This window comes from Taudactylus pleione, unplaced genomic scaffold (assembly GCF_031769625.1).
Source record: "Taudactylus pleione unplaced genomic scaffold, aTauple2 ptg003193l, whole genome shotgun sequence".
In the NCBI taxonomy this organism is placed as follows: Eukaryota; Metazoa; Chordata; class Amphibia; order Anura; family Myobatrachidae; genus Taudactylus; species Taudactylus pleione.
In genome coordinates this window covers 212,261-233,337 of record NW_028287549.1, presented here as the reverse complement: position 1 = coordinate 233,337, position 21,077 = coordinate 212,261, and the positions used below count along the sequence as shown (strand labels likewise).

At 44.2% G+C, this 21,077-nt stretch overlaps 1 protein-coding gene across 1 annotated transcript in view; it reads left to right on the top strand.

The window, feature by feature from the left end:
• The window catches only part of MPDU1 (mannose-P-dolichol utilization defect 1), a 43,064-nt gene that overhangs the window by 6,601 nt on the left and 15,386 nt on the right, over nucleotides 1-21,077 (top strand). Inside the window, exons 3-6 of the mRNA XM_088466479.1 lie at nucleotides 1,992-2,124; nucleotides 2,923-3,008; nucleotides 3,096-3,214; nucleotides 5,026-5,136. Of these exons, the coding sequence (XP_088322605.1) occupies nucleotides 1,992-2,124; nucleotides 2,923-3,008; nucleotides 3,096-3,214; nucleotides 5,026-5,136 (449 nt within the window). The remainder of the gene's footprint in view (nucleotides 1-1,991; nucleotides 2,125-2,922; nucleotides 3,009-3,095; nucleotides 3,215-5,025; nucleotides 5,137-21,077) is intronic.

The following is a 21,077-nucleotide window of genomic DNA, read 5'->3' as shown; positions in this document are numbered from 1 at the left end:
CTGTCCTCACCACATAACTGACCCTAAGGGTGACAGGTCAGCACATCCCCGTCCTCACCACATAACTGACCCTAAGGGTGACAGGTCAGCACATCCCTGTCCTCACCACATAACTGATCCTAAGGGTGACAGGTCAGCACATCCCTGTCCTCACCACATAACTGACCCTAAGGGTGACAGGTCAGCACATCCCTGTCCCCCATCAAATAACTGACCCTAAGGGTGACAGGTCAGCACATCCCTGTCCTCACCACATAACTGACCCTAAGGGTGACAGGTCAGCACATCCCTGTCCCCCATCACATAACCCCTGTATACTGGTATATACCCATACACATTTATTGTTATCCTATCTGCCAATTCCCCATACTCAATTAGCCATAACTAATGTGAGATCGCAGCACTATGTCGTCAGATATAACAGGACACTATGGATTAAATACGTTACATCTTCTAAAATTGATTATATTGCATATTATGAATCGCAATGATGTGGATCAGTAAACGGGGGACTAGAATTACAGGGTGCCTCTTGAAGTACAGGAAGACAGACTTGTAGTGGAAAAAATACCTGATACTGGATTACATCATGGACCCGAAGATTGCCGCCATGGAATGGCGTGACGGAACATTATATGGACACTAATATTGGCCAGCGTGACAATGCGAATGTTGATTGGCCATTTTCCTTCTACATAACTTATTGCCCTTTGATCAGCTTTGAAAAATTGCAACCAGCGAAACGCGTAGAATGCATTATAGATTACTAATCTCTAAATATAACTTGGATTGGATCTACCTTAGGCAATATACCTATGGCAGGGGCTAGGTCACAGCAATCGTTATAGACCAGAGAGACCAGTAGCCGTATACTGTCATTATTTCAGCAATGCTGATGGTAGAAGTGGCCGGAGAGAGACTGACCCGTTCAGCCCTCCTCTCAGTGACAGCCTGCGCCGTGATCTGAGCGAGTGGCGAAACTTCACCTATTACCTAAAACAGTGGCGACCAATCCTACCTCTATGAGGATGTGACACTCCTGACAAGGAACAGACTGTAAGCCTTCAGAAGTGCGCTAAGCACTCTACGCGTTTCATTGATCCCTTTGATAATTTACTATGATGAAATGAAACTTACGTGTACATTGTATGGTTGAAAAATGGAAAAGAAACGGTAACACCCATTTCAATGACTTTATTCACCCGTGTATCACATAGCTACGTTTCTTTATTTCGCTTAAATTTAAATCCATAGACAGAATGTGTAAAGTATAGGAATAAAAGTTACATGTGTACTACAACAAGTCCTATTTCCTCCGGGGAAAGTGTCCGTATTCCTTAGCTCTATCATTACATCACCACGCAGGGCGCCCAGGCTTGTGTTCCAGCTCAGTGGGTTCTATCAATGTTTAGCCTCTTCGTGTGCTGGGTAGTGGCGCCATCCTTGCTCGGAGTTATGTCTCTGCACCCTTCTTTTGGGACTCTTCAGATGGACCGTGTTCTGCCCACAGAGCCCCAGCCTTCTATAAAGTGAGACTCTACTGATAGTCACAGGAAATCGCTATCAGTGCATATTCTGCTTCATGGGCCCAGGGATTAGGCTGAGGTTGTCCCACTTGACGCTTATGGTCCAAACCCCTCCGTTACGGGACATATGTTGCTTTACTTCCTTTCACGGTTGTTCCTCCTGCTGTTTTCCCTATTTTCCATCTTTCTTACACCGCTACAGCCTGCGGGGTGGACATGGCTATTACTAGAGAGAGGAGCTTTCATTCTTCTTGTGTCCCGTTATCAGTGGCGACACCTGCAGGTAAATCCTGCTCATTGCATCTGCCATATAGCCCCATGCCAAGTGATTGCACTCTGAGAATGACTCTCCATACTGTGTGCTGACAGCGGGCATTAGCTGTGCAGGGCATTGCCATAGGTATCACCAGCATTTTGTGTGGAGGCTGCCTAATAATTTTCATCACTTTCTTTGACATATTCCAGTAAAAGTTCCTCAAATAGTGAAGATCCTGCGATCGGGCACAGCAGAAGGTCTGAGCTTCCAGTCCATCCTCCTGGAACTGCTGGCATTGTCGGGCACCATGGTCTACAGCATCACACACGGGTTCCCATTCAGGTGAGACGCGGCCCGGGCTCAACCAGTGAATGAGGCCCTGCAGTGCTCAGGTGAGACGCGGCCCGGGCTCAGCCAGTGAATGAGGCCCTGCAGTGCTCAGGTGAGACGCGGCCCGGGGTCAGCCAGTGAATGAGGCCCTGGCACTGCAGTGCTCAGGTGAGACGCGGCCCGGGGTCAGCCAGTGAATGAGGCCCTGGCACTGCATTGCTCAGGTGAGACGCGGCCCGGGGTCAGCCAGTGAATGAGGCACAATTACAGCAGGTCTGACCTTACTCAGGAATGGCTAACCTCGTGGCATGCAGTGAGTACTCAGGCTGCTTATGCTGTTGCAGTGGATAATTTATGCCTGCGTTTCTCCGACCACTCCCCCGTCACAACCCCCAAACGCTGATGTCCCGTCCCACATTCTGCGATGGATTTGTATCTGCGTGAGTGATGGCAATGCTTACTCGCAGACTGTTGTGTATACGCAGTACGCACAATCGGCCGTCTGCATACAGTATTGCATTAGCGCTCCATGCTGAATCAGGCGCAGAGTCTGCACCGCTGAGTAACGGCCACGTGCAGGACGGGAGGCCGGAGTTACGCCTATGGGACCTCGTTAGCGCTAGGAGCAAATGTTCCCCTGGGGAAGCCGTGTCGCTGTGCCCGGGGATAGCCGCAGTCTGACTTACTCCTATGGATGCAGAGACACCTGGTCTCCCCAGCGGCACACACCTGGCGGCTGTGTATGATCACCGCGACGTACAGGTGCGCTGTCCTCAGCCGCCATCTCACGCTCCCCGTTATCTCTTGCAGTGCCTGGGGCGAGGTTCTCTTCCTCATGATACAGACTCTGATCATTGGATTCCTGATCCAGCAGCTGGGGGGACGCACATCTCAGGGTATGGACGCTGTGTGTGGCGTGTCTCCCCTATAACCATCCCCATGCTGTGTCCTCTGATGCTTATTCCTGCTCTTCTCTTACCTAGGAGTTCTCTTCCTCAGTGTCTACTTCTGTCTCATTGCCATCCTCCTGTCTCCTGTCATTCCAATGGTCCTGGTCACCATCCTGCAGGCCACCAACATGCCAGCCGTCATCATCAGCAGAGTACGTACTGTGTCACCCTGCAGGGGGAGGGGCAGGCTCATAGCTCCCTACTGTCTGTGTTACCCTGCAGGGGGAGGGACAGGCTCATAGCTCCCTTCTGTCTGTGTCACCCTGCAGGGGGAGGGACAGGCTCATATCTCCCTACTGTCTGTGTCACCCTGCAGGGGGAGGGACAGGCTCATAGCTCCCTTCTGTCTGTATCACCCTGCAGGGGGAGGGGCAGGCTCATAGCTCCCTACTGTCTGTGTTACCCTGCAGGGGGAGGGACAGGCTCATAGCTCCCTTCTGTCTGTGTCACCCTGCAGGGGGAGGGACAGACTCATAGCTCCCTTCTGTCTGTGTCACCCTGCAGGGGGAGGGACAGGCTCATAGCTCCCTTCTGTCTGTGTCACCCTGCAGGGGGAGGGACAGGCTCATAGCTCCCTTCTGTCTGTGTCACCCTGCAGGGGGAGGGACAGGCTCATAGCTCCCTACTGTCTGTGTCACCCTGCAGGGGGAGGGACAGGCTCATAGCTCCCTTCTGTCTGTGTCACCCTGCAGGGGGAGGGACAGGCTCATAGCTCCCTACTGTCTGTGTCACCCTGCAGGGGGAGGGACAGGCTCATAGCTCCCTTCTGTCTGTATCACCCTGCAGGGGGAGGGACAGGCTCATAGCTCCCTTCTGTCTGTGTCACCCTGCAGGGGGAGGGACAGGCTCATAGCTCCCTTCTGTCTGTGTCACCCTGCAGGGGGAGGGGCAGGCTCATAGCTCCCTACTGTCTGTGTTACCCTGCAGGGGGAGGGACAGGCTCATAGCTCCCTACTGTCTGTGTCACCCTGCAGGGGGAGGGACAGGCTCATAGCTCCCTTCTGTCTGTGTCACCCTGCAGGGGGAGGGACAGACTCATAGCTCCCTTCTGTCTGTGTCACCCTGCAGGGGGAGGGACAGGCTCATAGCTCCCTTCTGTCTGTGTCACCCTGCAGGGGGAGGGACAGGCTCATAGCTCCCTTCTGTCTGTGTCACCCTGCAGGGGGAGGGACAGGCTCATAGCTCCCTACTGTCTGTGTCACCCTGCAGGGGGAGGGACAGGCTCATAGCTCCCTTCTGTCTGTATCACCCTGCAGGGGGAGGGACAGACTCATAGCTCCCTTCTGTCTGTGTCACCCTGCAGGGGGAGGGACAGGCTCATAGCTCCCTTCTGTCTGTGTCACCCTGCAGGGGGAGGGGCAGGCTCATAGCTCCCTACTGTCTGTGTTACCCTGCAGGGGGAGGGACAGGCTCATAGCTCCCTACTGTCTGTGTCACCCTGCAGGGGGAGGGACAGGCTCATAGCTCCCTTCTGTCTGTGTCACCCTGCAGGGGGAGGGACAGACTCATAGCTCCCTTCTGTCTGTGTCACCCTGCAGGGGGAGGGACAGGCTCATGGCTCCCTTCTGTCTGTGTCACTCTGCAGGGTGAGGGACAGGCTCATACCTCCCTTCTGTCTGTGTCTCCCTGCAGGGGGAGGGACAGGCTCATAGCTCCCTTCTGTCTGTGTCACCCTGCAGGGGGAGGGACAGGCTCATAGCTCCCTTCTGTCTGTGTCACCCTGCAGGGGGAGGGACAGGCTCATAGCTCCCTTCTGTCTGTGTCACCCTGCAGGGGGAGGGACAGGCTCATAGCTCCCTTCTGTCTGTGTCACCCTGCAGGGGGAGGGACAGGCTCATAGCTCCCTTCTGTCTGTGTCACCCTGCAGGGGGAGGGACAGGCTCATAGCTCCCTTCTGTCTGTGTCACCCTGCAGGGGGAGGGGCATGTTGTAATTCTTTTCTAATGCTTGTTTATCTCCACAGCTGATTCAAGCAATGACAAACTATAAGAATGGCCACACTGGGCAGTTATCTGCAGTGACAGTTGCTCTGTTGTTTCTTGGGTCACTGGCTAGAATATTCACTTCTGTTCAGGTAATATAATCTACATATACTGTATGCTATAATGTTTGTTTATATATATAATATATGACATGGTGTAGTAGTGTATGTACTGGGCTGTGTGTGTGTATATATGACATGGTGTAGTAGTGTATGTACTGGGCTGTATGTGTATATATGACATGGTGTAGTAGTGTATGTACTGGGCTGTGTGTGTGTATATATGACATGGTGTAGTAGTGTCTGTACTGGGCTGTGTGTGTATATATGACATGGTGTAGTAGTGTATGTACTGGGCTGTGTGTATATATGACATGGTGTAGTAGTGTATGTACTGGGCTGTGTGTGTGTATATATGACATGGTGTAGTAGTGTATGTACTGGGCTGTGTGTGTGTATATGACATGGTGTAGTAGTGTATGTACTGGGCTGTGTGTGTATATATGACATGGTGTAGTAGTGTATGTACTGGGCTGTATGTGTATATATGACATGGTGTAGTAGTGTATGTACTGGGCTGTGTGTGTGTATATATGACATGGTGTAGTAGTGTCTGTACTGGGCTGTGTGTGTATATATGACATGGTGTAGTAGTGTATGTACTGGGCTGTGTGTATATATGACATGGTGTAGTAGTGTATGTACTGGGCTGTGTGTGTGTATATATAACATGGTGTAGTAGTGTATGTACTGGGCTGTGTGTGTGTATATGACATGGTGTAGTAGTGTATGTACTGGGCTGTGTGTGTATATATGACATGGTGTAGTAGTGTATGTACTGGGCTGTGTGTGTGTATATGACATGGTGTAGTAGTGTATGTACTGGGCTGTGTGTGTCTATATATGATATGGTGTAGTAGTGTATGTACTGGGCTGTGTGTGTATATATGACATGGTGTAGTAGTGTATGTACTGGGCTGTGTGTATATAAGACATGGTGTAGTAGTGTCTTTACTGGGCTGTGTGTGTATATATGACATAGTGTAGTAGTGTCTGTACTGGGCTGTGTGTGTATATATGACATAGTGTAGTAGTGTATGTACTGGGCTGTGTGTGTGTATATATGACATAGTGTAGTAGTGTATGTACTGGGCTGTGTGTGTATATATGACATGGTGTAGTAGTGTATGTACTGGGCTGTGTGTGTGTATATATGACATGGTGTAGTAGTGTATGTACTGGGCTGTGTGTGTGTATATATGACATGGTGTAGTAGTGTATGTACTGGGCTGTGTGTGTATATATGACATGGTGTAGTAGTGTATGTACTGGGCTGTGTGTATATATGACATGGTGTAGTAGTGTATGTACTGGGCTGTGTGTATATATGACATGGTGTAGTAGTGTATGTACTGGGCTGTGTGTGTATATATGACATGGTGTAGTAGTGTCTGTACTGGGCTGTGTGTGTATATATGACATGGTGTAGTAGTGTATGTACTGGGCTGTGTGTATATATGACATGGTGTAGTAGTGTATGTACTGGGCTGTGTGTATATATGACATGGTGTAGTAGTGTATGTACTGGGCTGTGTGTGTATATATGACATGGTGTAGTAGTGTATGTACTGGGCTGTGTGTGTATATATGACATGGTGTAGTAGTGTATGTACTGGGCTGTGTGTGTATATATGACATGGTGTAGTAGTGTATGTACTGGGCTGTGTGTGTATATATGACATGGTGTAGTAGTGTATGTACTGGGCTGTGTGTATATATGACATGGTGTAGTAGTGTATGTACTGGGCTGTGTGTGTATATATGACATGGTGTAGTAGTGTCTGTACTGGGCTGTATGTGTATATATGACATGGTGTAGTAGTGTATGTACTGGGCTGTGTGTGTATATATGACATGGTGTAGTAGTGTCTGTACTGGGCTGTATGTGTATATATGACATGGTGTAGTAGTGTATGTACTGGGCTGTGTGTGTGTATATATGACATGGTGTAGTAGTGTCTGTACTGGGCTGTGTGTGTATATATGACATGGTGTAGTAGTGTATGTACTGGGCTGTGTGTATATATGACATGGTGTAGTAGTGTATGTACTGGGCTGTGTGTGTGTATATATGACATGGTGTAGTAGTGTATGTACTGGGCTGTGTGTGTGTATATGACATGGTGTAGTAGTGTATGTACTGGGCTGTGTGTGTATATATGACATGGTGTAGTAGTGTATGTACTGGGCTGTATGTGTATATATGACATGGTGTAGTAGTGTATGTACTGGGCTGTGTGTGTGTATATATGACATGGTGTAGTAGTGTCTGTACTGGGCTGTGTGTGTATATATGACATGGTGTAGTAGTGTATGTACTGGGCTGTGTGTATATATGACATGGTGTAGTAGTGTATGTACTGGGCTGTGTGTGTGTATATATAACATGGTGTAGTAGTGTATGTACTGGGCTGTGTGTGTGTATATGACATGGTGTAGTAGTGTATGTACTGGGCTGTGTGTGTATATATGACATGGTGTAGTAGTGTATGTACTGGGCTGTGTGTGTGTATATGACATGGTGTAGTAGTGTATGTACTGGGCTGTGTGTGTCTATATATGATATGGTGTAGTAGTGTATGTACTGGGCTGTGTGTGTATATATGACATGGTGTAGTAGTGTATGTACTGGGCTGTGTGTATATAAGACATGGTGTAGTAGTGTCTTTACTGGGCTGTGTGTGTATATATGACATAGTGTAGTAGTGTCTGTACTGGGCTGTGTGTGTATATATGACATAGTGTAGTAGTGTATGTACTGGGCTGTGTGTGTGTATATATGACATAGTGTAGTAGTGTATGTACTGGGCTGTGTGTGTATATATGACATGGTGTAGTAGTGTATGTACTGGGCTGTGTGTGTGTATATATGACATGGTGTAGTAGTGTATGTACTGGGCTGTGTGTGTGTATATATGACATGGTGTAGTAGTGTATGTACTGGGCTGTGTGTGTATATATGACATGGTGTAGTAGTGTATGTACTGGGCTGTGTGTATATATGACATGGTGTAGTAGTGTATGTACTGGGCTGTGTGTATATATGACATGGTGTAGTAGTGTATGTACTGGGCTGTGTGTGTATATATGACATGGTGTAGTAGTGTCTGTACTGGGCTGTGTGTGTATATATGACATGGTGTAGTAGTGTATGTACTGGGCTGTGTGTATATATGACATGGTGTAGTAGTGTATGTACTGGGCTGTGTGTATATATGACATGGTGTAGTAGTGTATGTACTGGGCTGTGTGTGTATATATGACATGGTGTAGTAGTGTATGTACTGGGCTGTGTGTGTATATATGACATGGTGTAGTAGTGTATGTACTGGGCTGTGTGTGTATATATGACATGGTGTAGTAGTGTATGTACTGGGCTGTGTGTGTATATATGACATGGTGTAGTAGTGTATGTACTGGGCTGTGTGTATATATGACATGGTGTAGTAGTGTATGTACTGGGCTGTGTGTGTATATATGACATGGTGTAGTAGTGTCTGTACTGGGCTGTATGTGTATATATGACATGGTGTAGTAGTGTATGTACTGGGCTGTGTGTGTATATATGACATGGTGTAGTAGTGTCTGTACTGGGCTGTATGTGTATATATGACATGGTGTAGTAGTGTATGTACTGGGCTGTGTGTGTGTATATATGACATGGTGTAGTAGTGTCTGTACTGGGCTGTGTGTGTGTATATATGACATGGTGTAGTAGTGTCTGTACTGGGCTGTGTGTATATATGACATGGTGTAGTAGTGTATGTACTGGGCTGTGTGTATATATGACATGGTGTAGTAGTGTATGTACTGGGCTGTGTGTGTGTATATATGACATGGTGTAGTAGTGTATGTACTGGGCTGTGTGTGTGTATATATGACATGGTGTAGTAGTGTATGTACTGGGCTGTGTGTGTGTATATATGACATGGTGTAGTAGTGTATGTACTGGGCTGTGTGTGTGTATATATGACATGGTGTAGTAGTGTATGTACTGGGCTGTGTGTGTGTGTATATATGACATGGTGTAGTAGTGTATGTACTGGGCTGTGTGTGTATATATGACATGGTGTAGTAGTGTATGTACTGGGCTGTGTGTGTGTATATGACATGGTGTAGTAGTGTATGTACTGGGCTGTGTGTGTCTATATATGACATGGTGTAGTAGTGTATGTACTGAGCTGTGTGTGTATATATGACATGGTGTAGTAGTGTCTGTACTGGGCTGTGTGTGTATATATGACATGGTGTAGTAGTGTATGTACTGGGCTGTGTGTATATATGACATGGTGTAGTAGTGTATGTACTGGGCTGTGTGTGTGTATATATGACATGGTGTAGTAGTGTATGTACTGGGCTGTGTGTGTATATATGACATGGTGTAGTAGTGTCTGTACTGGGCTGTGTGTGTATATATGACATGGTGTAGTAGTGTATGTACTGGGCTGTGTGTATATATGACATGGTGTAGTAGTGTATGTACTGGGCTGTGTGTATATATGACATGGTGTAGTAGTGTATGTACTGGGCTGTGTGTGTGTATATATGACATGGTGTAGTAGTGTATGTACTGGGCTGTGTGTGTGTATATATGACATGGTGTAGTAGTGTCTGTACTGGGCTGTGTGTGTATATATGACATGGTGTAGTAGTGTATGTACTGGGCTGTGTGTGTCTATATATGACATGGTGTAGTAGTGTATGTACTGAGCTGTGTGTGTATATATGACATGGTGTAGTAGTGTATGTACTGGGCTGTGTGTGTATATATGACATGGTGTAGTAGTGTATGTACTGGGCTGTGTGTGTATATATGACATGGTGTAGTAGTGTCTGTACTGGGCTGTGTGTGTATATATGACATGGTGTAGTAGTGTATGTACTGGGCTGTGTGTGTATATATGACATGGTGTAGTAGTGTATGTACTGGGCTGTGTGTGTATATATGACATGGTGTAGTAGTGTCTGTACTGGGCTGTGTGTGTATATATGACATGGTGTAGTAGTGTATGTACTGGGCTGTGTGTGTATATATGACATGGTGTAGTAGTGTATGTACTGGGCTGTGTGTATATATGACATGGTGTAGTAGTGTATGTACTGGGCTGTGTGTGTATATATGACATGGTGTAGTAGTGTATGTACTGGGCTGTGTGTATATATGACATGGTGTAGTAGTGTATGTACTGGGCTGTGTGTGTGTATATGACATGGTGTAGTAGTGTATGTACTGGGCTGTGTGTGTATATATGACATGGTGTAGTAGTGTATGTACTGGGCTGTGTGTGTGTATATGACATGGTGTAGTAGTGTATGTACTGAGCTGTGTGTGTATATATGACATGGTGTAGTAGTGTATGTACTGGGCTGTGTGTGTATATATGACATGGTGTAGTAGTGTCTGTACTGGGCTGTGTGTGTATATATGACATGGTGTAGTAGTGTATGTACTGGGCTGTGTGTATATATGACATGGTGTAGTAGTGTATGTACTGGGCTGTGTGTATATATGACATGGTGTAGTAGTGTATGTACTGGGCTGTGTGTATATATGACATGGTGTAGTAGTGTATGTACTGGGCTGTGTGTATATATGACATGGTGTAGTAGTGTATGTACTGGGCTGTGTGTGTGTATATATGACATGGTGTAGTAGTGTATGTACTGGGCTGTGTGTGTGTATATATGACATGGTGTAGTAGTGTATGTACTGGGCTGTGTGTGTGTATATATGACATGGTGTAGTAGTGTATGTACTGGGCTGTGTGTGTGTGTATATATGACATGGTGTAGTAGTGTATGTACTGGGCTGTGTGTGTATATATGACATGGTGTAGTAGTGTATGTACTGGGCTGTGTGTGTGTATATGACATGGTGTAGTAGTGTATGTACTGGGCTGTGTGTGTCTATATATGACATGGTGTAGTAGTGTATGTACTGAGCTGTGTGTGTATATATGACATGGTGTAGTAGTGTATGTACTTGGCTGTGTGTGTATATATGACATGGTGTAGTAGTGTCTGTACTGGCTGTGTGTGTATATATGACATGGTGTAGTAGTGTATGTACTGGGCTGTGTGTGTATATATGACATGGTGTAGTAGTGTATGTACTGGGCTGTGTGTATATATGACATGGTGTAGTAGTGTATGTACTGGGCTGTGTGTATATATGACATGGTGTAGTAGTGTATGTACTGGGCTGTGTGTGTATATATGACATGGTGTAGTAGTGTATGTACTGGGCTGTGTGTGTGTATATATGACATGGTGTAGTAGTGTATGTACTGGGCTGTGTGTGTGTATATATGACATGGTGTAGTAGTGTATGTACTGGGCTGTGTGTGTGTATATGACATGGTGTAGTAGTGTATGTACTGGGCTGTGTGTGTGTATATATGACATGGTGTAGTAGTGTATGTACTGGGCTGTGTGTGTGTATATATGACATGGTGTAGTAGTGTATGTACTGGGCTGTGTGTGTGTATATATGACATGGTGTAGTAGTGTATGTACTGGGCTGTGTGTGTGTATATATGACATGGTGTAGTAGTGTATGTACTGGGCTGTGTGTGTGTATATGACATGGTGTAGTAGTGTATGTACTGGGCTGTGTGTGTATATATGACATGGTGTAGTAGTGTATGTACTGGGCTGTGTGTGTGTATATGACATGGTGTAGTAGTGTATGTACTGGGCTGTGTGTGTATATATGACATGGTGTAGTAGTGTATGTACTGGGCTGTGTGTGTATATGACATGGTGTAGTAGTGTATGTACTGGGCTGTGTGTGTATATATGACATGGTGTAGTAGTGTATGTACTGGGCTGTGTGTGTATATATGACATGGTGTAGTAGTGTATGTACTGGGCTGTGTGTGTGTATATGACATGGTGTAGTAGTGTATGTACTGGGCTGTGTGTGTATATATGACATGGTGTAGTAGTGTATGTACTGAGCTGTGTGTGTATATATGACATGGTGTAGTAGTGTATGTACTGGGCTGTGTGTATATATGACATGGTGTAGTAGTGTCTGTACTGGGCTGTGTGTGTATATATGACATGGTGTAGTAGTGTATGTACTGGGCACTGGGCTGTGTGTATATATGACATGGTGTAGTAGTGTATGTACTGGGCTGTGTGTATATATGACATGGTGTAGTAGTGTATGTACTGGGCTGTGTGTATATATGACATGGTGTAGTAGTGTATGTACTGGGCTGTGTGTGTGTATATATGACATGGTGTAGTAGTGTATGTACTGGGCTGTGTGTGTGTATATATGACATGGTGTAGTAGTGTATGTACTGGGCTGTGTGTGTGTATATATGACATGGTGTAGTAGTGTATGTACTGGGCTGTGTGTGTGTGTATATATGACATGGTGTAGTAGTGTATGTACTGGGCTGTGTGTGTGTATATATGACATGGTGTAGTAGTGTATGTACTGGGCTGTGTGTGTGTATATGACATGGTGTAGTAGTGTATGTACTGGGCTGTGTGTGTCTATATATGACATGGTGTAGTAGTGTATGTACTGAGCTGTGTGTGTATATATGACATGGTGTAGTAGTGTATGTACTGGGCTGTGTGTGTCTATATATGACATGGTGTAGTAGTGTATGTACTGAGCTGTGTGTGTATATATGACATGGTGTAGTAGTGTATGTACTGGGCTGTGTGTGTATATATGACATGGTGTAGTAGTGTCTGTACTGGGCTGTGTGTGTATATATGACATGGTGTAGTAGTGTATGTACTGGGCTGTGTGTATATATGACATGGTGTAGTAGTGTATGTACTGGGCTGTGTGTATATATGACATGGTGTAGTAGTGTATGTACTGGGCTGTGTGTATATATGACATGGTGTAGTAGTGTATGTACTGGGCTGTGTGTATATATGACATGGTGTAGTAGTGTATGTACTGGGCTGTGTGTGTGTATATATGACATGGTGTAGTAGTGTATGTACTGGGTTGTGTGTGTATATAAGACATGGTGTAGTAGTGTATGTACTGGGCTGTGTGTGTATATATGACATGGTGTAGTAGTGTCTGTACTGGGCTGTGTGTGTATATATGACATGGTGTAGTAGTGTCTGTACTGGGCTGTGTGTGTATATATGACATGGTGTAGTAGTGTATGTTCTGGGCTGTGTGTGTATATATGACATGGTGTAGTAGTGTATGTACTGGGCTGTGTGTGTATATATGACATGGTGTAGTAGTGTATGTTCTGGGCTGTGTGTGTATATATGACATGGTGTAGTAGTGTATGTACTGGGCTGTGTGTGTGTATATATGACATGGTGTAGTAGTGTATGTACTGGGCTGTGTGTATATATGACATGGTGTAGTAGTGTATGTACTGGGCTGTGTGTGTATATATGACATGGTGTAGTAGTGTATGTTCTGGGCTGTGTGTGTATATATGACATGGTGTAGTAGTGTATGTACTGGGCTGTGTGTGTATATATATGACATGGTGTAGTAGTGTATGTACTGGGCTGTGTGTATATATGACATGGTGTAGTAGTGTATGTACTGGGCTGTGTGTGTATATATGACATGGTGTAGTAGTGTCTGTACTGGGCTGTGTATATATATGACATGGTGTAGTAGTGTATGTACTGGGCTGTGTGTGTATATATGACATGGTGTAGTAGTGTATGTACTGGGCTGTGCGTATATATGACATGGTGTAGTAGTGTATGTAATGGGCTGTGTGTGTATATATGACATGGTGTAGTAGTGTATGTACTGGGCTGTGTGTGTGTATATATGACATGGTGTAGCAGTGTATGTACTGGGCTGTGTGTGTGTATAGATGACATGGTGTAGTAGTGTCTGTACTGTGCTGTGTGTATATATGACATGGTGTAGTAGTGTATGTACTGGGCTGTGTGTGTGTATATATGACATGGTGTAGTAGTGTCTGTACTGTGCTGTGTGTATATATGACATGGTGTAGTACTGTATGTACTGGGCTGTGTGTGTATATATATGACATGGTGTAGTAGTGTCTGTACTGTGCTGTGTGTATATATGACATGGTGTAGTACTGTATGTACTGGGCTGTGTGTGTGTATATATGACATGGTGTAGTAGTGTATGTACTGGGCTGTGTGTGTGTGTATATATGACATGGTGTAGTAGTGTATGTACTGGGCTGTGTGTGTGTATATGACATGGTGTAGTAGTGTATGTACTGGGCTGTGTGTGTATATATGACATGGTGTAGTAGTGTATGTACTGGGCTGTGTGTGTGTATATGACATGGTGTAGTAGTGTATGTACTGGGCTGTGTGTGTCTATATATGACATGGTGTAGTAGTGTATGTACTGAGCTGTGTGTGTATATATGACATGGTGTAGTAGTGTATGTACTGGGCTGTGTGTATATATATGACATGGTGTAGTAGTGTCTGTACTGGGCTGTGTGTGTATATATGACATTGTGTAGTAGTGTATGTACTGGGCTGTGTGTATATATGACATGTTGTAGTAGTGTATGTACTGGGCTGTGTGTATATATGACATGGTGTAGTAGTGTATGTACTGGGCTGTGTGTATATATGACATGGTGTAGTAGTGTATGTACTGGGCTGTGTGTGTGTATATATGACATGGTGTAGTAGTGTATGTACTGGGCTGTGTGTGTGTATATATGACATGGTGTAGTAGTGTATGTACTGGGCTGTGTGTGTGTATATGACATGGTGTAGTAGTGTATGTACTGGGCTGTGTGTGTATATATGACATGGTGTAGTAGTGTCTGTACTGCGCTGTGTGTGTGTATATATATATGACATGGTGTAGTAGTGTATGTACTGGGCTGTGTGTGTGTATATGACATGGTGTAGTAGTGTATGTACTGGGCTGTGTGTGTATATATGACATGGTGTAGTAGTGTATGTACTGGGCTGTGTGTGTATATATGACATGGTGTAGTAGTGTCTGTACTGGGCTGTGTGTGTATATATGACATGGTGTAGTAGTGTATGTACTGGGCTGTGTGTATATATGACATGGTGTAGTAGTGTATGTACTGGGCTGTGTGTATATATGACATGGTGTAGTAGTGTATGTACTGGGCTGTGTGTATATATGACATGGTGTAGTAGTGTATGTACTGGGCTGTGTGTGTGTGTATATATGACATGGTGTAGTAGTGTCAGTACTGGGCTGTGTGTGTATATGTGACATGGTGTAGTAGTGTATGTACTGGGCTGTGTGTGTGTGTATATATGACATGGTGTAGTAGTGTATGTACTGGGCTGTGTGTATATATATGACATGGTGTAGTAGTGTATGTACTGGGCTGTGTGTGTATATATGATATGGTGTAGTAGTGTATGTACTGGGCTGTGTGTGTATATATGACATGGTGTAGTAGTGTATGTACTGGGCTGTGTGTATATATATGACATGGTGTAGTAGTGTATGTACTGGGCTGTGTGTGTGTATATATGACATGGTGTAGTAGTGTATGTACTGGGCTGTGTGTGTGTATATATGACATGGTGTAGTAGTGTATGTACTGGGCTGTGTGTGTGTATATAAGACATGGTGTAGTAGTGTATGTACTGGGCTGTGTGTGTATATATGACATGGTGTAGTAGTGTCTGTACTGGGCTGTGTGTGTATATATGACATGGTGTAGTAGTGTATGTACTGGGCTGTGTGTGTATATATGACATGGTGTAGTAGTGTATGTACTGGGCTGTGTGTGTATATATGACATGGTGTAGTAGTGTATGTTCTGGGCTGTGTGTATATATGACATGGTGTAGTAGTGTATGTACTGGGCTGTGTGTGTGTATATATGACATGGTGTTGTAGTGTATGTACTGGGCTGTGTGTATATATGACATGGTGTAGTAGTGTATGTACTGGGCTGTGTGTATATATGACATGGTGTAGTAGTGTCTGTACTGGGCTGTGTGTGTATATATGACATGGTGTAGTAGTGTATGTACTGGGCTGTGTGTGTATATATGACATGGTGTAGTAGTGTATGTACTGGGCTGTGTGTGTATATATGACATGGTGTAGTAGTGTATGTTCTGGGCTGTGTGTGTATATATGACATGGTGTTGTAGTGTATGTACTGGGCTGTGTGTGTATATGTGACATGGTGTAGTAGTGTCTGTACTGGGCTGTGTATATATATGACATGGTGTAGTAGTGTATGTACTGGGCTGTGTGTGTATATATGACATGGTGTAGTAGTGTATGTACTGGGCTGTGCGTATATATGACATGGTGTAGTAGTGTATGTAATGGGCTGTGTGTGTATATATGACATGGTGTAGTAGTGTATGTACTGGGCTGTGTGTGTGTATATATGACATGGTGTAGCAGTGTATGTACTGGGCTGTGTGTGTGTATATATGACATGATGTAGTAGTGTATGTACTGGGCTGTGTGTGTATAGATGACATGGTGTAGTAGTGTCTGTACTGTGCTGTGTGTATATATGACATGGTGTAGTACTGTATGTACTGGGCTGTGTGTGTGTATATATGACATGGTGTAGTAGTGTATGTACTGGGCTGTGTGTGTATATATGACATGGTGTAGTAGTGTATGTACTGGGCTGTGTGTGTGTATATATGACATGGTGTAGTAGTGTATGTACTGGGCTGTGTGTGTGTATATATGACATGGTGTAGTAGTGTATGTTCTGGGCTGTGTGTGTATATATGACATGGTGTAGTAGTGTCTGTACTGGGCTGTGTGTGTGTATATATGACATGGTGTAGTAGTGTATGTACTGGGCTGTGTGTGTGTATATATGACATGGTATAGTAGTGTCTGTACTGGGCTGTGTGTGTGTATATATGACATGGTGTAGTAGTGTCTGTACTGGGCTGTGTGTGTATATATGACATGGTGTAGTAGTGTATGTACTGGGCTGTGTGTGTATATATGACATGGTGTAGTAGTGTATGTACTGGGCTGTGTGTGTGTATATATGACATGGTGTAGTAGTGTATGTACTGGGCTGTGTGTGTGTATATGACATGGTGTAGTAGTGTATGTACTGGGCTGTGTGTGTGTATATATGACATGGTGTAGTAGTGTATGTACTGGGCTGTGTGTATATATGACATGGTGTAGTAGTGTATGTACTGGGCTGTGTGTATATGACATGGTGTAGTAGTGTATGTACTGGGCTGTGTGTGTGTGTATATATATGACATGGTGTAGTAGTGTATGTACTGGGCTGTGTGTGTATATATATGACATGGTGTAGTAGTGTATGTACTGGCCTGTGCGTATGTATGACATGGTGTAGTAGTGTATGTAATGGGCTGTGTGTGTATATATGACATGGTGTAGTAGTGTATGTACTGGGCTGTGTGTGTGTATATATGACATGGTGTAGTAGTGTCTGTACTGGGCTGTGTGTGTGTATATATATGACATGGTGTAGTAGTGTATGTACTGGGCTGTGTGTGTGTATATGACATGGTGTAGTAGTGTCTGTACTGGGCTGTGTGTGTGTATATATGACATGGTGTAGTAGTGTATGTACTGGGCTGTGTGTGTGTATATATGTCATGGTGTAGTAGTGTCTGTACTGGGCTGTGTGTGTATATATGACATGGTGTAGTAGTGTATGTACTGGGATGTGTGTGTGTGTATATATGACATGGTGTAGTAGTGTATGTACTGGGCTGTGTGTGTGTGTATATATGACATGGTGTAGTAGTGTATGTACTGGGCTGTGTGTGTGTATATATATGACATGGTGTAGTAGTGTATAGTGGGTTGTGTATGTATATATGACATGGTGTAGTAGTGTATGTACTGGGCTGTGTGTATATATGACATGGTGTAGTAGTGTATGTACTGGGCTGTGTGTATATATGACATGGTGTAGTAGTGTATGTACTGGGCTGTGTGTATATATGACATGGTGTAGTAGTGTATGTACTGGGCTGTGTGTGTATATATGACATGGTGTAGTAGTGTCTGTACTGGGCTGTGTGTGTATATATGACATGGTGTAGTAGTGTATGTACTGGGCTGTGTGTATATATGACATGGTGTAGTAGTGTATGTACTGGGCTGTGTGTATATATGACATGGTGTAGTAGTGTATGTACTGGGCTGTGTGTGTATATATGACATGGTGTAGTAGTGTATGTACTGGGCTGTGTGTGTATATATGACATGGTGTAGTAGTGTATGTACTGGGCTGTGTGTGTATATATGACATGGTGTAGTAGTGTATGTACTGGGCTGTGTGTGTATATATGACATGGTGTAGTAGTGTATGTACTGGGCTGTGTGTATATATGACATGGTGTAGTAGTGTATGTACTGGGCTGTGTGTGTATATATGACATGGTGTAGTAGTGTATGTACTGGGCTGTGTGTGTATATATGACATGGTGTAGTAGTGTATGTACTGGGCTGTGTGTGTGTATATATGACATGGTGTAGTAGTGTATGTACTGGGCTGTGTGTGTATATATGACATGGTGTAGTAGTGTATGTACTGGGCTGTGTGTATATATGACATGGTGTAGTAGTGTATGTACTGGGCTGTGTGTATATATGACATGGTGTAGTAGTGTATGTACTGGGCTGTGTGTGTGTATATATGACATGGTGTAGTAGTGTATGTACTGGGCTGTGTGTGTGTATATATGACATGGTGTAGTAGTGTATGTACTGGGCTGTGTGTGTGTATATGACATGGTGTAGTAGTGTATGTACTGGGCTGTGTGTATATATGACATGGTGTAGTAGTGTATGTACTGGGCTGTGTGTATATATGACATGGTGTAGTAGTGTATGTACTGGGCTGTGTGTATATATGACATGGTGTAGTAGTGTATGTACTGGGCTGTGTGTGTATATATGACATGGTGTAGTAGTGTATGTACTGGGCTGTGTGTGTGTATATATGACATGGTGTAGTAGTGTATGTACTGGGCTGTGTGTGTGTATATATGACATGGTGTAGTAGTGTATATATGACATGATGTAGTAGTGTATGTACTGGGCTGTGTGTGTGTATATGACATGGTGTAGTAGTGTATGTACTGGGCTGTGTGTGTATATATGACATGGTGTAGTAGTGTATGTACTGGGCTGTGTGTGTGTATATGACATGGTGTAGTAGTGTATGTACTGGGCTGTGTGTGTATATATGACATGGTGTAGTAGTGTATGTACTGGGCTGTGTGTGTGTATATGACATGGTGTAGTAGTGTATGTACTGGGCTGTGTGTGTCTATATATGACATGGTGTAGTAGTGTATGTACTGAGCTGTGTGTGTATATATGACATGGTGTAGTAGTGTATGTACTGGGCTGTGTGTGTATATATGACATGGTGTAGTAGTGTCTGTACTGGGCTGTGTGTGTATATATGACATGGTGTAGTAGTGTATGTACTGGGCTGTGTGTATATATGACATGGTGTAGTAGTGTATGTACTGGGCTGTGTGTGTATATATGACATGGTGTAGTAGTGTATGTACTGGGCTGTGTGTGTATATATGACATGGTGTAGTAGTGTATGTACTGGGCTGTGTGTGTATATATGACATGGTGTAGTAGTGTATGTACTGGGCTGTGTGTGTATATATGACATGGTGTAGTAGTGTATGTACTGGGCTGTGTGTCTATATATGACATGGTGTAGTAGTGTATGTACTGGGCTGTGTGTATATATGACATGGTGTAGTAGTGTATGTACTGGGCTGTGTGTATATATGACATGGTGTAGTAGTGTATGTACTGGGCTGTGTGTATATATGACATGGTGTAGTAGTGTATGTACTGGGCTGTGTGTGTGTATATATGACATGGTGTAGTAGTGTATGTACTGGGCTGTGTGTGTGTATATATGACATGGTGTAGTAGTGTATGTACTGGGCTGTGTGTGTGTATATGACATGGTGTAGTAGTGTATGTACTGGGCTGTGTGTGTATATATGACATGGTGTAGTAGTGTATGTACTGGGCTGTGTGTGTGTATATGACATGGTGTAGTAGTGTATGTACTGGGCTGTGTGTGTGTGTATATGACATGGTGTAGTAGTGTATGTACTGGGCTGTGTGTGTATATATGACATGGTGTAGTAGTGTATGTACTGGGCTGTGTGTGTGTATATATGACATGGTGTAGTAGTGTATGTACTGGGCTGTGTGTGTGTATATGACATGGTGTAGTAGTGTATGTACTGGGCTGTGTGTGTATATATGACATGGTGTAGTAGTGTATGTACTGGGCTGTGTGTGTGTATATGACATGGTGTAGTAGTGTCTGTACTGAGCTGTGTGTGTATATATGACATGGTGTAGTAGTGTCTGTACTGGGCTGTGTGTGTATATATGACATGGTGTAGTAGTGTATGTACTGGGCTGTGTGTGTATATATGACATGGTGTAGTAGTGTATGTACTGGGCTGTGTGTATATATGACATGGTGTAGTAGTGTATGTACTGGGCTGTGTGTATATATGACATGGTGTAGTAGTGTATGTACTGGGCTGTGTGTATATATGACATGGTGTAGTAGTGTATGTACTGGGCTGTGTGTGTGTATATATGACATGGTGTAGTAGTGTATGTACTGGGCTGTGTGTGTGTATATATGACATGGTGTAGTAGTGTATGTACTGGGCTGTGTGTGTGTATATATGACATGGTGTAGTAGTGTATGTACTGGGCTGTGTGTGTGTGTATATATGACATGGTGTAGTAGTGTATGTACTGGGCTGTGTGTGTATATATGACATGGTGTAGTAGTGTATGTACTTGGCTGTGTGTGTATATATGACATGGTGTAGTAGTGTCTGTACTGGGCTGTGTGTGTATATATGACATGGTGTAGTAGTGTATGTACTGGGCTGTGTGTATATATGACATGGTGTAGTAGTGTATGTACTGGGCTGTGTGTATATATGACATGGTGTAGTAGTGTATGTACTGGGCTGTGTGTGTG